At 35.1% G+C, this 14412-nt stretch overlaps 1 protein-coding gene across 1 annotated transcript in view; it reads right to left on the bottom strand.

Annotated features, from left to right (window-relative positions):
• The window catches only part of LOC102854348 (protein transport protein SEC31-like), a 44484-nt gene that overhangs the window by 20007 nt on the left and 10065 nt on the right, over positions 1-14412 (bottom strand). Inside the window, exons 5-6 of the mRNA XM_006896837.1 lie at positions 13984-14010; positions 8617-8745 (exon numbers count right to left, since the gene is read on the bottom strand). Coding sequence (XP_006896899.1) covers positions 8617-8745; positions 13984-14010 — 156 coding nt within the window. The remainder of the gene's footprint in view (positions 1-8616; positions 8746-13983; positions 14011-14412) is intronic.

Below are 14412 nucleotides of genomic sequence, written 5' to 3'. Positions count from 1 at the left end.
TCCTTCTATCACGGTTCTGCCAATTGGACTAGTGGTAAGAATCTTTTGTTTTCTTAAAGTTGAGCTTCAATCCATATTGAAGACTATAATAATTAACTTTTGGCAGCAAGTTCTTCAGGTCATCCACAATTTCAGCAAGCAAGGTTATGACATCTGCATATTTCAGATTTTTAATGAGTTTTCCTCCAGTCCTGATTGATGCCACATTCCTCCTGATAAAAGTTTAGCCTCCTGAATGACCTGTTCCATATACAGATTGAAAAGGTATGGCAACAGTATAAATACCTGACGCACTCCTTCCTGATTTTGAATCATGCAGTGTTTCCTTGCTCTGTATTGAGTACCGCTTCCTGGTTTAATTATAGGTTTCACAGGAGCACCATCAAGAGCTTTGACTTTGCTATTTTCCTCAAGGTTAGCCACAATTTGTTGTGATTCATACAGTCAAAAGCTTTTGCATAGTCAGTGAAACACAGAAATTTATCTGGTACTTTTTGCTTTCAGACAAGATCCAGTTGACATTTTCTCTAGTGCAACGGCCTATTTTACACCTAGATTTGTTTCTGGTAGTTCTCTGTCAGTGTACTGTTCCAGGTTTTTCTGGGTAATCTTCAGTAGGATTTTGTTTGTGTATGATTTTAATGATATTGTTCAATAATTTCCACAATCTGTTGAGTCACCTTTTTTGGAATGGAATAAATATGGATCTCTTTCAGTCAGTTGGCCAGGGACTAGTGCTTTCTATAAAGGCATAGAAAAATTTCCCAAACCTCAAATTTGTTCACCCATCAAAACCATTTTAAATATGACTAAGAGAAGGGAAAACACGGAGAGGTACATAAAGGCAAACAATACTATATAGACAACACTGAATTATGAGTAATAATAAACATTAATCTACAAGTGGATTATAGGTAGACAGGTATGAGCAACTTTCAATCAGGTGATCTTTCAGTTAGCACATCTTTCAATATGATTTTCCTACCTATAGTTTTATTTGGCCATGCAGTTGGGCACGAATATGTGAATGGGACATGTTACTCTATCCATAAGGTGGATTGACTAGAAAAGACATCTCAGTTTTAAACCTTAGACACCCAGAGACCACCTACTGGCTTTTCTAGCTGCTAACCTTGTGCTTGAAGAATCGGATTTTTCCCTTACAATCATAGTAAGAACTACTGTTGAGCTGTGGTGCTGGAGAAGAGTATTGAATATACCATGGACGGCTAGGAAAACAAACACTTTTATCCTAGAGAGGGTGAGCCCAAAGTGCTCCTTGGAGGCACGGGTTATGAAACTTCATTCTGCATACTTTGGACATGTTGCAAGGTGGGTCCTTGGAGTCCTTGGAGAGGAACGTCATGCTTGAGAGGATGGAGGAACAGCACAAGAGAGGAAGTTCCTCAATGAGAAGGATTGATTCAATGACTGGGGTAATGGGGTAGGTGTGTCAGAGACAAGAAGATTGGCACAGGATAGATCAGGGTTTAGGGCTGTTGTACACAGAGTCACTATGAGTTGCAGGCAACTCAATGGCACATAACAACCGCAACAACAACATTCATGGAAGTGTGTAAACCAGCAGCAGGAGAATTAGATCTTTCCTTCCCTGGAGAAAAAAAGAAGGAAAAGGATATAGGACACCCTTTGAGACTAGCCATTTTTGCTGTAGCTATACCTATGATAGCAGAAGACATGGTCAATCTAGAGACCTGATCTCAATGGGACCTTGAGACTGTTACACAATTGGAACCAGAGCTAGGGGTCTTTGAACTTTTGACAACTAAGGGTAAGAAGTCATAATTCACAGTACTGAGAACTCTTTAACAGTGTCAGAGATTGAGTGTGAGAGGGAGTCAATATTGGTAGGACTGGGATCTTTGTATACTGGTATAAATCTCAAGGCTGAGAGAGGCTCAATGCTGAGGTGCCTGTTTGCACATTTCAGAATATAGTCTAACTATATTCTAATACTAATCTGGATTATAATCTTTTGACCCACCAAACATAGTTCTGTATTGTCTGTGAGCTATCATTGAATTTTGGACCCAGCAAAGCAATTTTGGTGTTGGGATTAGTAGAAAGTGGTACAGTAGTGTGGGGAACATATTTGAGCTCATGGGAATTGGTTTTTGTTATTGATGCATCAGATGGGGACAGTTCCCATTCATGAAGTCAGTAAAGGTCAGACATGACCATCCCAATTGCCCTTGGTCTTTTTACAGCAACCAAAATGGACTACACCCTCAACCATACAAACGTTTAACAGACAATATTTCTATATGCATATCTGTCCCAGAAAGGGTAAAACCAAGCTGCTCCTTGGAGACAAGGATTCTGAAACTTTGTCTGACATATTTTGGGTGTGTGCAAGAAGGGATCAGTACTTGAAGAGAGACATCATGCTTGGGAGGGTGGAGGGACAGTGTAACAGAGGAAGACCTTCAATGAGATGGATTGATTCAGTGATTAGGGTAATTAGGGTAGGTGTGTCATAGACAATAAGGTTGACACAGGATAGAGCAGGGCTCAGAGCTGTTGTACATAGGGTCACTATTAATTACAAGAGACTCAATGACATATAACAACAACAAACAACATACATCGTTGTTGTTGTTGTTGCTGTTATATACTGTTGAGTCAGAACAAATCCATAGCTGACCCTCTAGTCAGTTTTCAGTGGTGGTGACCGTGCTGGAGATTGTTCATCTTTCTCCTGCAGAGTAGCTGCTGGATTTGAACCATGTGTCTTTGGATTGCAGCACAGATTTTTATCTCTATGCCACCTGACAATATATATTCATGTATGAAGTGAAGCTAACAGAAGATAAAGGTATGTAAACTCTTAGATATGATCAAATACTCTGAGGGAATAAATACCTGGTCCTTGGGCCTCAAGACCATAATATTTAGATCAACTGGAAGAACGTAATCTACCAAGACAATGTTCTACATTTTACTTTGGTAAGCAGCAACAAGGATTTTAATAGCTTCCAAGCAGCTATTTAAGATCTAAGTATTGAACCTCCCTATGTAGAACAAAGAAGACTAAAAAAATCCAGGACATATGGAAATAATTAGTCCATATAACTAATGGGCCAGATGAGTCTCAATTCTAAAGTCTGAGATTAGAACTAGATGATACCTAACTACTACTGATGAATTCTCTGACAGGGATCACAGTAAAGGATAGAAAATGGGAGGAAAAATGTGGAACAAAATTTCAAATTATATAAATATGCAAGTTTGCTGTCTATTCTAATGAAGATTGGCTGAAACCTTGATTATAGTCTTTAGTTACCCTTCTAGCATGGAGCTACACCCATCGTGGTGACTTAACTTTTAGTCAAACAATTGATAGATCTATAAAATGAGTAATAACACCAATGAGATATTCACTTGTTATAATGTTTTCATAAGGGCAGCATCTGTGTACAGACAAAGCTCTTTAAATGATGGGAAGGAATGGTATAGAATGATGAATAGAAATGAGAATCATAGACGAGAGCAGTAAAAGTTCTGTTACAATGTGAGGATTCTAAATAACAACTTAAAATAAAATATATATGTATAACAGTAGGGTGGAATGTTGATTTGCTAAGGAAATTTTTTATAAGGCCTCCTTTTTAAAAACCCTTTTTGGGCAGGAGTATGACGCTGGAAACCAGTTTGAAAGTCATCTGCAGGAACTGGTTCTGCAGATGCTGTTGGCTGAGTTGGTGAGCTACAGTAGAGTGGAATGCTGATTCGCTAAAGGGAGTGAGGCAATGTGATAAGGCCTCCTATTTAAAAACCCTTTTTGGTAGGAAGTATTGTTAGCAAAATCTTCTTTAAATTGTTAAACACTGTGACACTGATATGCCATGGTTACCCACGGTGGACAGTGTTTGGTGGAGCTTCCTGATTGAAATAAGCTTGGAAGCAGGAGTGGCATCCACTTCTGAAATGGCTTTCCTCTGGAAACTCTATGAACATGGAGAAATGACCAAAGTTAAGCAAGTGTTCAGGTCTTTTGTTCATAGGGTCGCTATGAGTCATGTATGATTAAAAGGCACTTAATAGCAACATTTATAATTGAATAGGAAATCAACTTGCTGTGTTAACTTCAACTCAAATAAAAATTGTAAAAATTTAAAAGAACATAATATTCAAGGAAGTAAAAAAAAATCTTTTACTATTTCCCTGAGAAACACTCACTAATATCTTTATAAGTTCAGCTATTTCCCCTATTTCTTTCTTCCTAATCATCTATTTATTATTTTTTTCTTATTCTTCCATTGCTTATGGAAATCTACCTCACAGCCTGCATATATTTAGTTTTGCTGTTTCTTCATTTGATGAACCATTAATGATGACAACAGAAGGCTTATGTTCTTAATACTTGACCCGACGGATAGCATGGCATAACAATGTAAATTTATATAGGGTGATTGAGAGATCTGTTGAAAGTTTGTGATTAATGTTGTGGCATAGTTAAGCATGAATAAATCATGAGGATAATAAAATGATGGCAGGATAGTACTATTACCTAGCTGTGGTTGAAGAACATATTCAACTCTTTCAGTTAGGAGATGTGAAATGATACTACGTGCCTAGGAAGTATAAGTTATTTCAGTTGCTGTTAAATTTATTTTTTTGAAGTTAATTGACAACTGCATACCAAAGAATGCATTTAGAATTTTATTTTATGAAGAAATAAATGTTGTTCTATAACTCACAGAGACTAGAAATCACAGTACACATTCAGCATATTCATTATGAATTAACAGAAAAAATATAAACAATACAAGAAACTTCTGTAGTCTTCTTTTTTGCTCAATATTCTTGTATGTTCAAAAAAATCTGTCCAGAAATGCTGGTAGTGTGAAGTTATATGATAGATAAGACAGCTGCATAGAAGATAATTTTTTAAGCCTAAAAGAAAAAACTAAGAATGAATAAAAAGGATAATACTTTATTATTTATACAACAGATATTCCAAGGTATGAAGGTGGCTTGTATATATATCTGAAATACCTTTATCTATTTTACTCTGGCAGGATAAATGTTGTTAGTATTATATCTATTATTGGATAATGCTTTCTGATATTTTAATATTTAATACTTTAATATCTTAGTAAAGTATTTTATTATAACACTTGATACATAACAGGCTTCTTATAAGTATTTATTAGACAAATTCATAAGTGAGTGAAAGATTTCTCAATACATTATATAAAAATGATAGTGATTTATTAATAATTTACTAGGTCTTTATATTTTAAGTATCATTTAAGGTGCATTTATTTTATATCTTATATGCAAGACTGCTTCAAGGCATATGAAATTTATTATTATATTTAAAACAATTGATGTAACTGGAAGCTAGATTTTTGCATAAGAGTTTTATTAAATAAAAACAGCTTTTTTATTTTATTTTTTTAAATTAAATCTAAATTCTTTAAAGTTAATTACTGATTTGGAATTTTTCCCTGCCTTTTGTTTGCTTAGTTTACTTTCATCATCCAAAGAATTTATCTCTGATGCATCATTTTAATTTCTTCATTTTAAAACTTATTTATTCTGCTTCTGCATTTATTCCATGATACCGTGGTTTTGGTTGATACATATCCTAATAAAGAGAAGTCTGGTAACTCATTTCTATAACACTCAAGTTATTCACATTATGTGATACACATTAAACTTCCAAAGACGTGAAGTGAATATATAAACAATGTCAGCAAAACTCTTTATAACATGTTGCTGTTGTTATGTTGAGGCAGCTCCGACTCATGACTCATAGCAGTCGTGGATGCAAGCAATAGAAGGAAACTTGCTACATTCTGTGCCATTCTCACTATCTCTGCATTTAATTCCATTCTTGCAGTCAATGTGGATCTCACTGAGGATTTTCCCCTTTGTAGACCCTCTACTTTTCCAAGTATAGTGTCTTTTTCCTGATAATATGCACAACGTAGGTGAGAAGCTCTCATTATCCTTGCTTCTAAGGATCACTCTGGCTGCACTTCTTCAAAGACAAATCTACTTGGGTTGTTTTCTTTCTCTCTCTCTCTTTCTTTCTTTCTCAGCCTATTCAATATTCACCAACATTATAGTTAACAGTCACTAATTCTTCCTTATTCACTTCCCAACTTTCATATGCAAATAAAACAATTGAAAATTCCATGGTTTGGGTCATAAAATAACATTTTTGAGCTTTTTCTCCATAATAGTACTATTAGTTTTCTCATGTAGAAATTTTTTTTAATTATTTATTGCCGTCAAGAAGATCAAAATGAGAAAGAGAATCAAAATTGCAGTGGAATAATGTGTCTAATGCTGAGAAAAATTATATATTCCAAGGATCCGCAAACTTCTCTAAGGTGCAATTTGACATCTATGGTGGAACTTCTAAATTTGATTCTTATCTTTTTACTTTTCAAGATGAACACGTGCAATTTATTTCATCTCTCTTAGCTTTATCTTTTTCAGCTTAAAATGGTTAGTAATATTAACTCCATTCTTACACACTTTGTAAGTACAACATGGATCAACATAGACAAAGGAGTTGAGTCTGCGAAGAGTATATTGTAATCTCTAAACAGGAACATTGTAAAGCTTAAAAAAAATCTTAGCTGTTTTAAATATTCTGAAATCTACTACATTCTTTGTCAAACATATATTAAGAATATAAAATGGAAAGGAGAATAATAACAGAGCAGATAACCTAAGTGCACTAATGGTATAATAAGAAAATTAAAAAGTTAGTACACAGAGAGCACCCTGCTATGTTATTGTTTCTTTGGATCTTCAGGATCATTCTAAATCGAAGTGTCAAAAAAAATCGACAACAAAAATTAAAGTAGATTTTGTGGAATTTTTTTCTTAGAAAAATGATTGTTTTTATAGTGAAAACTACCTTTAAAAAGGTTTGACATTGTATATGAAACTCTCTTCCCATTATTTATAAACACTACTACTGAACTCCTTTAGGTCCTAAATGAAAGAAAAATGTCTAGATAAGAAAAAGAAAACAGTCTGTGATGGTTATGAGTGTATCTATTCTAAAACCATTTCCTTTGATTGACGATATGGTTAGGTACAGAGGCAATTATTTGCCATTTAAGTATTGTTATCAAAGTCTTCTTTAAAGTGCTAAAGAGCAGAGATATCAGTTTAGAGACTAAGATGTGGCTTACCTAAGCCAGGGTATTTTCATTTGTGACATATGCATATGAAATTTATACACTGACTAAGGAAAACTGAGAATAATTGATACATTTGAATTATGATGAATATTGAATTTTGATGAATATTGAATATGCCATGGATTGCCAAAAGGACAAAGAAAACTATCCTGGAGGAAATACAGTCAGAATATTTTTGAAGAAATACAGCCAAAACGTTTTTAGAGGCGAGGATGTTGATTGAAATTTTGTGTCTCATACTTGAGAATTATGTCGGTATGGGTCTATACTTGAAAAGGGACATCATTCGTGGAAAGGTGGAAGATCAGAGAACCCTCAATGAGATGGATTGACATAGGGACTCAAGCAATGTGCATAAGAACAGCAGGAATTGTTGGGAAGACACAGAATCAGGCCAGATTTCCAGGTACATAGAGTTTCTATGAGTTGAAATAGTTTTGCCATCACCCAATAACAACAACAACACATATATGTAAATTACAGATGACATGCACTTTTGTGTCAAAAAAAATATGAACAAGATTTATACTATTACATAAGCAAAAAATATGACTTATTTAATGAAATAAACTTGAAGTCACACTATTTAACCTTATTCTTTGAAAATTGTACTCTTCAAATGAAATTTTTCTAAGTCTGAAGGCACTTACCAAAAGCAAATAGAAGCAGACAATTTAAAGATGATAGATGTACTTCTTTAAAAGAGAAAGAAATGACATAATTAACTAAAGAGGAATGTTTATAGTAACAAGTGAAATATTATGTTTAAATTTCAATGGAATGCTTAGAATATTCTAAGGCATCACATACACAGATAGTGTATCATTTTACTTGTAATGATATCCATAAATGGTGCAAAAGTATATATTTTAACAAGTATTTAAAAAAGTAAAGTGACTAATGTTGTAAGTTTATGTTAAGTCCTCTGATTAAAACTCTCAGATATAATATAAAATTGTCAATTTTATACGTTCTATCTTCTGATCTGTAATTTATTTCTCATGTTGGAAAAATAGTATTTCCCAAGTCTAAATACTTTTTTTTCTTTCAGAATGAGACAAAGTAGATATTATCTTCACTTAGTAATTTCCCTTTAAAAACCCCCATATAGTTTATAATACAAATTTTCTCTATGTTTAAGAATTTCTATAAAAATTAAGTGAAATATAGGCAAATACTTGGGAAATTTTAGTCCAGTATAAATTCCAGTAATAATAGTTGTTTACTGTAATAAATTATAGCTTAGCTCAATTTATTGTAGTATTTTCATGATACAATTTAAAATTTAATTTCAACCCTAAAAATTCTTATTTAAATATGTTTTAGTTCTTACATAAGAACTCTTTCAAATTTTACTTGGCCATTTCTTTAATTTCTTTCATGGGAATTGTTCTTTCAGCGTAAATAATACAACAGGACAACTCACCAGAGGGCTGACAGTTGGATAAGCATTTGTCTTCACATAATTCCATGGTTTTATGACTATCTGATATGGATAAAAACCCATGGGGTATAGAGATGTGAAGAACTTCTGATAATGTTGGTCAACTTTGTACTAGAGGGGAAAAATACATATATTTATATACATATTTAATGTCAGAGGAAATAAGAATATAATTGTCAAATAAATAAAACATTTATTTATCTACATGCTAAAGGATACAAATGTATCTGATAAAAACAATGTTTATTTCTGAGAATAAACCTAACTTAGTGTCTACAATTTTAGCATAAACTGCAGACTTCAGAAAATTGTCCAATTATTAAAATTCTTAGTCTAAAATTCCTTTCTTTTAAATTAAAGAAGATAAAAGAGAAATAAAAGGATGGTATATAATTTTTTTGATTTATGAAAAAGGTCTCTTCTAATGCAAAACCTATACTTGGACCAGGAGGCAGTCATCAGAACAGAGCAAGGGAACACTGCATGGTTCAAAATTGGGAAGGGCGTACGCCACGGATGCATCCTATCTACATACCTTTTCAACCTATATGCAGAACAGATTATCTGGGAGGCTGGGCTCTATGAGGAGAAATGTGGGGTCAAGATTGGTGGACAATTTATCAACAATCTGCATTATGCAGATGACACAACCCTGCTTGCTGAAACTGAAGAGGACCTGAAGCACCAGCTGCAGAGGGTCAAGGACTGCAGCCTACAATATGGATTGAGGCTCATTGTCAAGAAGACAAAGATTCTCACCACTGGACCAATTGGCAGCATCAGGATGGATGGTGAAGAGATTGAGATTGTACACAGCTTTAGTTTCTTGGCTCCACAGTCCAGTCTTGGCACCAGCAGCCAGGAAATTAAAAGGCACATTGCCATGGGAAAGTTAGGGACCTCTCCAAAGTACTGAAGAGCAATGGTGTCTCTTTGGAGACTAAGGTGCATCTTATACAGGCTATGGTCTTTGCAATCACTTGTTATGCATCAGAGAGTTGGACAATGACCAAGGAGGATAGAAGGAGAATTGATGCCTTTGAGCTGTGGTGCTGGAGAAGAGTATTGAGAATACCGTGGACTGCTAGGAAAACAAACAGAATTGTCCTGGAGAGGGTTAAACCGGGCGGCTCCTTGGAGGCAAGGATTCTGAGGTTCTGTCTAACATACTTTGGACATGTTGTGAGGAGAGACCGGTCCTTGGAGAAGGACATCATGCTTGGGAGGGTGGAGGGACAGTGCAGGAGGGGAAGGCCCTCTATGAGGTGGATTGATTCAGCTACTGGAATAATCGGGATGGGAGTGTCAGAGACAGTGCGATTGGCACAGGACAGAGCAGAATTTAGGGCTGTTGTACATAGGGTCGTTATGAGTCGCAAACAACTCAACGGCACATAACAACAACAACAACAACATATATGATAGAAATTCTGAACCCACTTTTAAAGGTGAACTTTTTCCAATAAAATCTCGTTAAGAGTTCACTCAATAGAAGCTGGAATTGTTATTTGTTTTCAAGAACTATAGAACTGAGTTTAAATTCATATTTAGGAGATATCTATTTCTGTGGGAGAAAGATGAGCAATATCCCCTGTGCAAATTAGAGTGTTGGAAAATATGTTGGCAGGTCAGTTATGAGTGAGTCTGATTCAATAGCAGTAATTATTGAGTTGAGTGACTCTGAAACAGTTATTAAGTTTTCTGGATATCATATACCTTATAGAAATAAATTCATTAACATAAAGGGAGTCCATCCACAGTGCCTGTTGTAGATGACTAATAATATGTATCTCCTCTCTCTTCTCTCTTTAACTAGCTATATGGACTTTTCTATAGATTATTGTAGGTATTAAAATTGGAATTGCATAAATGACATATTTCTTTCAGATAATTTTCAGTTGTTACAAATGGATAGTCAAGGGGTTTTAGAATTATAAAAATTTGATGAGTATATTGTTGTTGTTACTGATTGCCATCGCATCAAGCTTGACTTATTGCGACCCTGTGAACAAAAGGCCTGAAGCCTTTTGATAACTAATATTGTGTATCCAAGTTCATAGAGTTTCCAGAGGCATGTTGTTTAGGAAGTTCATGCCACTCCTGCTATATAAAATTGGTAGTACGAAATAACCTTTGATGCTGAATTGGAAAAAGTAAACAAAGACTATTACAGCAATCACAATTTACTACTACCAGGAAGGTTTTCCATTGGAAGTACTGTCATTTGACAAGGCTTATGTAGAAGCCAGTCGTTTAATAAATGTTTGATGAGAACTTTTTGCTCTGGGTCAAATATTGATAATAATAGAAGTTTCTCTGATGTTGTTGCTTTTGTTATGTATCCTTCTGTCAAAGCAAACTCATAACTGATCCTGCAATGAATTTTTAGAGGCTGTAAACTGCATGTGAGGAGAGTACCCATCCTGCTCCCGTGAAGCAGCTGGGAGATCAAATAATGTACCTTTGGGTTGACAGTGCAATTCTTTACAACTAAACCATCAGAGGTTAGAATCATCAAGTCTGACTCCATAACCTATGAATATGCATATTGTATATGATCTTCTTAAAAGCATTTGTGCATATTTTCAACAAACTGCAAGTTAGAATATCTAAAAATTAAAGAGTAAGTTGCTTGACTTTTGAGTCTGTGTCTTAATACTCAGTTGTATATATCACCTTTTTTATATTAATTTTAGATATGGTCACTACTAGACTTTAATTTTGGAACATTAGGCCACATCATTCTACCAAAGAGAAGTCCAGTATAAAAAAAAAAAAAAAAACAACAGTAATCTGAGGTCTCCATTTGTGGCAATTAGGGCTCAAGTATCAAAATTGGAATTTGAATAGTACTATTTGGATACAGGTATGTCCACATACAGTGGGACAATGACTAGGGAGGATCCAAGGCGAATTGATGCCTTTGAGCTGTGGTGCTGGAGAAGAGTATTGAGGGTACCATGGACTGCTAAGAAAACAAACAGATTCATCCTGGAGAGGGTTAAAGCGGGCTACTCCTTAGAGACAAGGATTCTGAAACTTCATCTGACATACTTTAGTCATGTTGTAAGGAGAAACCGGTCCTTGGAGAAGGACATCACGCTTGACAGCACAGGAGGGGAAGACCCTCTATGATGTGGATTGATTCAGTGACTGGGGTAATCGGGGTGGGTGTGTCAGAGACAGTGAGATTGGCACAGAACAGAGCAGAGTTTAGGGCTGTTGTAGCTATGAGTCGCAAGAGACTCGACGGCAAATAATAACAACAAAACATTTGCACATATGACAAAATTTGAGGTTTCAAAATCCTGCAAAGTTAGTCAAGGAAATAATAAACATTAATAGTCTTAAAAAGACTGATACAACTCTCTTGCATGAATAACAGCAACAAAGTTGTTAATGTGCTGTCGAGTCACCTGTGACTCATAGCAACTGTATGTACAGCTTTGAAGCCTCCCCTGTCCTGAGCCAGTCTCACTGACTCCGACACACCTACATCCATTGGCCCAGTTACTGTATCAATCCATCTCATCCAGAGTCTTCCTCTCCAGTGCTCTCCCTCCGCCCTTCCAAGCATGATGTCCTTTTCCAAGAACTGGTCTCTCCTGACCACGTGCCCAAATTATGTTAGACGGAGCTTCAAAATCCTCGCCTCCAAGGAGAAACTTGGTTTCACCCTCTCAAAGACAGACTTATTTGTTTTCTTGGCAGTCCATGTTATGTTCAAGACTCTTCTTCAGCACCACAACTCAAAGACATTGAGTCTACTTGTCATCCTTGGTTATATTGTTATTTATTAATTTGGTAGTAAATATTTCTGGTGTTTAAATAAAAGAGTTGGAATGCAAGTGATAGGTAAAATGTGTTCCTCCACTTGAAATTTTTTTAAATTAATTTCAATGAACATTTACAGAGATTTTGGATTTCCATTCATTCATTGTTGCACTTTTCTCCCCGCCCACCACACCCCCAACCCCAGTTTGCTCTTCTCCTTAAAAGAAAAGATAAAACTCCTTCATAGCTATACAATCCCTCCACACCGCCCGCCCCCAAGTATACTCCACTCTGCAACCCTCATCCACTTGAAGTTTTAATATGTATAGGGAACTAACCTGTTGTTTCAGTTTTTTTTCATCTTCAACTGTCTCCATGTTCTGTCAAAAGCCAATCAGTTGTTATTCAGATGAAAACATTATGGTATATTAATTAATTAATCAATTAATTAATTTGAATGACAACTACTTACCTCAGAGATTTCTTCACTTGATTCCTTAGGGAAGGAAAATGAGAAAGTTTTACCTGGATGACTCACTTAAATTTTTGTCTCAAGTGGTACAATAGTGATACAAAGCTAAGTTCCTTTTATAATTGAGACATAACCTGTCACTACCAAGAAATAAAGCCCTGGTTTATTAAATATAAAATTTAGTAAGTATAAAATGGAGTTAAAATGTACATTCACAGAGTACAGGCTCTGTGATAAGACAATGGCGCATAACTGAAAGTGTTTTATGCTAGAGATTTCATTTGTCTATCTTGTTAATGTCTCATTTTCAAGAAGGGTGGGTTGTGTGTTGTAGCTGTGTACTGTCAAGATGAAACCAACCCATAGCTGGCCTTCTGGTGGGTTATCAGAAGCAATTAATTGAACGGGAGATTGCCATCCTTCCCTGATGAAGAAGCTGGTGGATTTGAACTGCATACCTTAAGGAATACAAATCACAGGTTCTTCCCACTAGGTCGCCTGTGATCCCCAATAATCATAGCAATATTTATTACTAAAGTTGTTGAAATGTGTGTCAAAGTCTGCATAGTCTTTCTGGAATTTGACTTACCTTTTTCAACTTTTTTTTTAAATAAATGGGATTGAGAGAAAGATAAAAGCATATTTCCTAAAACACTGAAAAAGAGGAACTTGGCCCAGGCCTCAAGACTATGGGCTACGATTTATATTTCACCTTTCTTCATACTATTCCAATTATGTTAAGTTACTGGTCATTTTTTGCACAGTAGGTATAACCACCCTGACCTTCTAAAACTCCTAACCTACTCTAAGTTCATAACAATATGTTAACTTCTCCAGAGTAAAGCTATGATGAAGGAAATTGACAGCATCCTTATCTGATATTTGTTTGTTGAAAAAGAGTATATTTTCAAAGCTAAACATTACGAAAAGCTCATTCATTAAATGGGAATGACTGTAGAGTTAATTCCACACCTTTAAAATGACATTGGGTCTTCATATATTTCCTGTGGCTTTAATAAAATTAACAATTTTCCCCCAAATATGAAAGCATAATATTCCCAATGAACTTCTTAGCTCTCTGATTTCTAAACAGTGCCACTTACCTCACTAGATGAGCTGCTAGCAGGTTCCTTGTGAAAGAAATAGAGATCATAAAATCAAACTCTGAAGCAGGCATAATGAAGCACTAACAGTATATATTTTTTTTCCTCCCAAACTTAATTTGTTATTTTTTATAGTATACATAGCACAATGTATATCATATCATTTTACATATAAAAAATTGACTATAATTTTTCAGGTCTGGCATTCTCACATCCTCTTTTTAAAAATTATTGCTCTCACATGAAATAAATTCCCTGCTCTCTAATCTTCCACTTTAGCCTTTTAAGTTCCTATTTTCAATGTGATCTTACATATATATAGTTCTTAAGAGAGTCTAATGCTCAAGGAAGACATTTTTAACTAAACAAAATAAACTAAGCTGTACAATTATTAGTTTTAAAGATGACTCCAGGAGATACTTTGGCATT

The sequence above is a fragment of the Elephantulus edwardii genome, unplaced genomic scaffold (genome assembly GCF_000299155.1).
Source record: "Elephantulus edwardii isolate Elephantulus edwardi_28Jun2011 unplaced genomic scaffold, EleEdw1.0 scaffold00192, whole genome shotgun sequence".
NCBI classification, from domain to species: domain Eukaryota; kingdom Metazoa; phylum Chordata; class Mammalia; order Macroscelidea; family Macroscelididae; genus Elephantulus; species Elephantulus edwardii.
The sequence above is the reverse complement of the archived record's forward strand: the minus strand, read 5'-3'. Positions and strand labels throughout refer to the sequence as shown.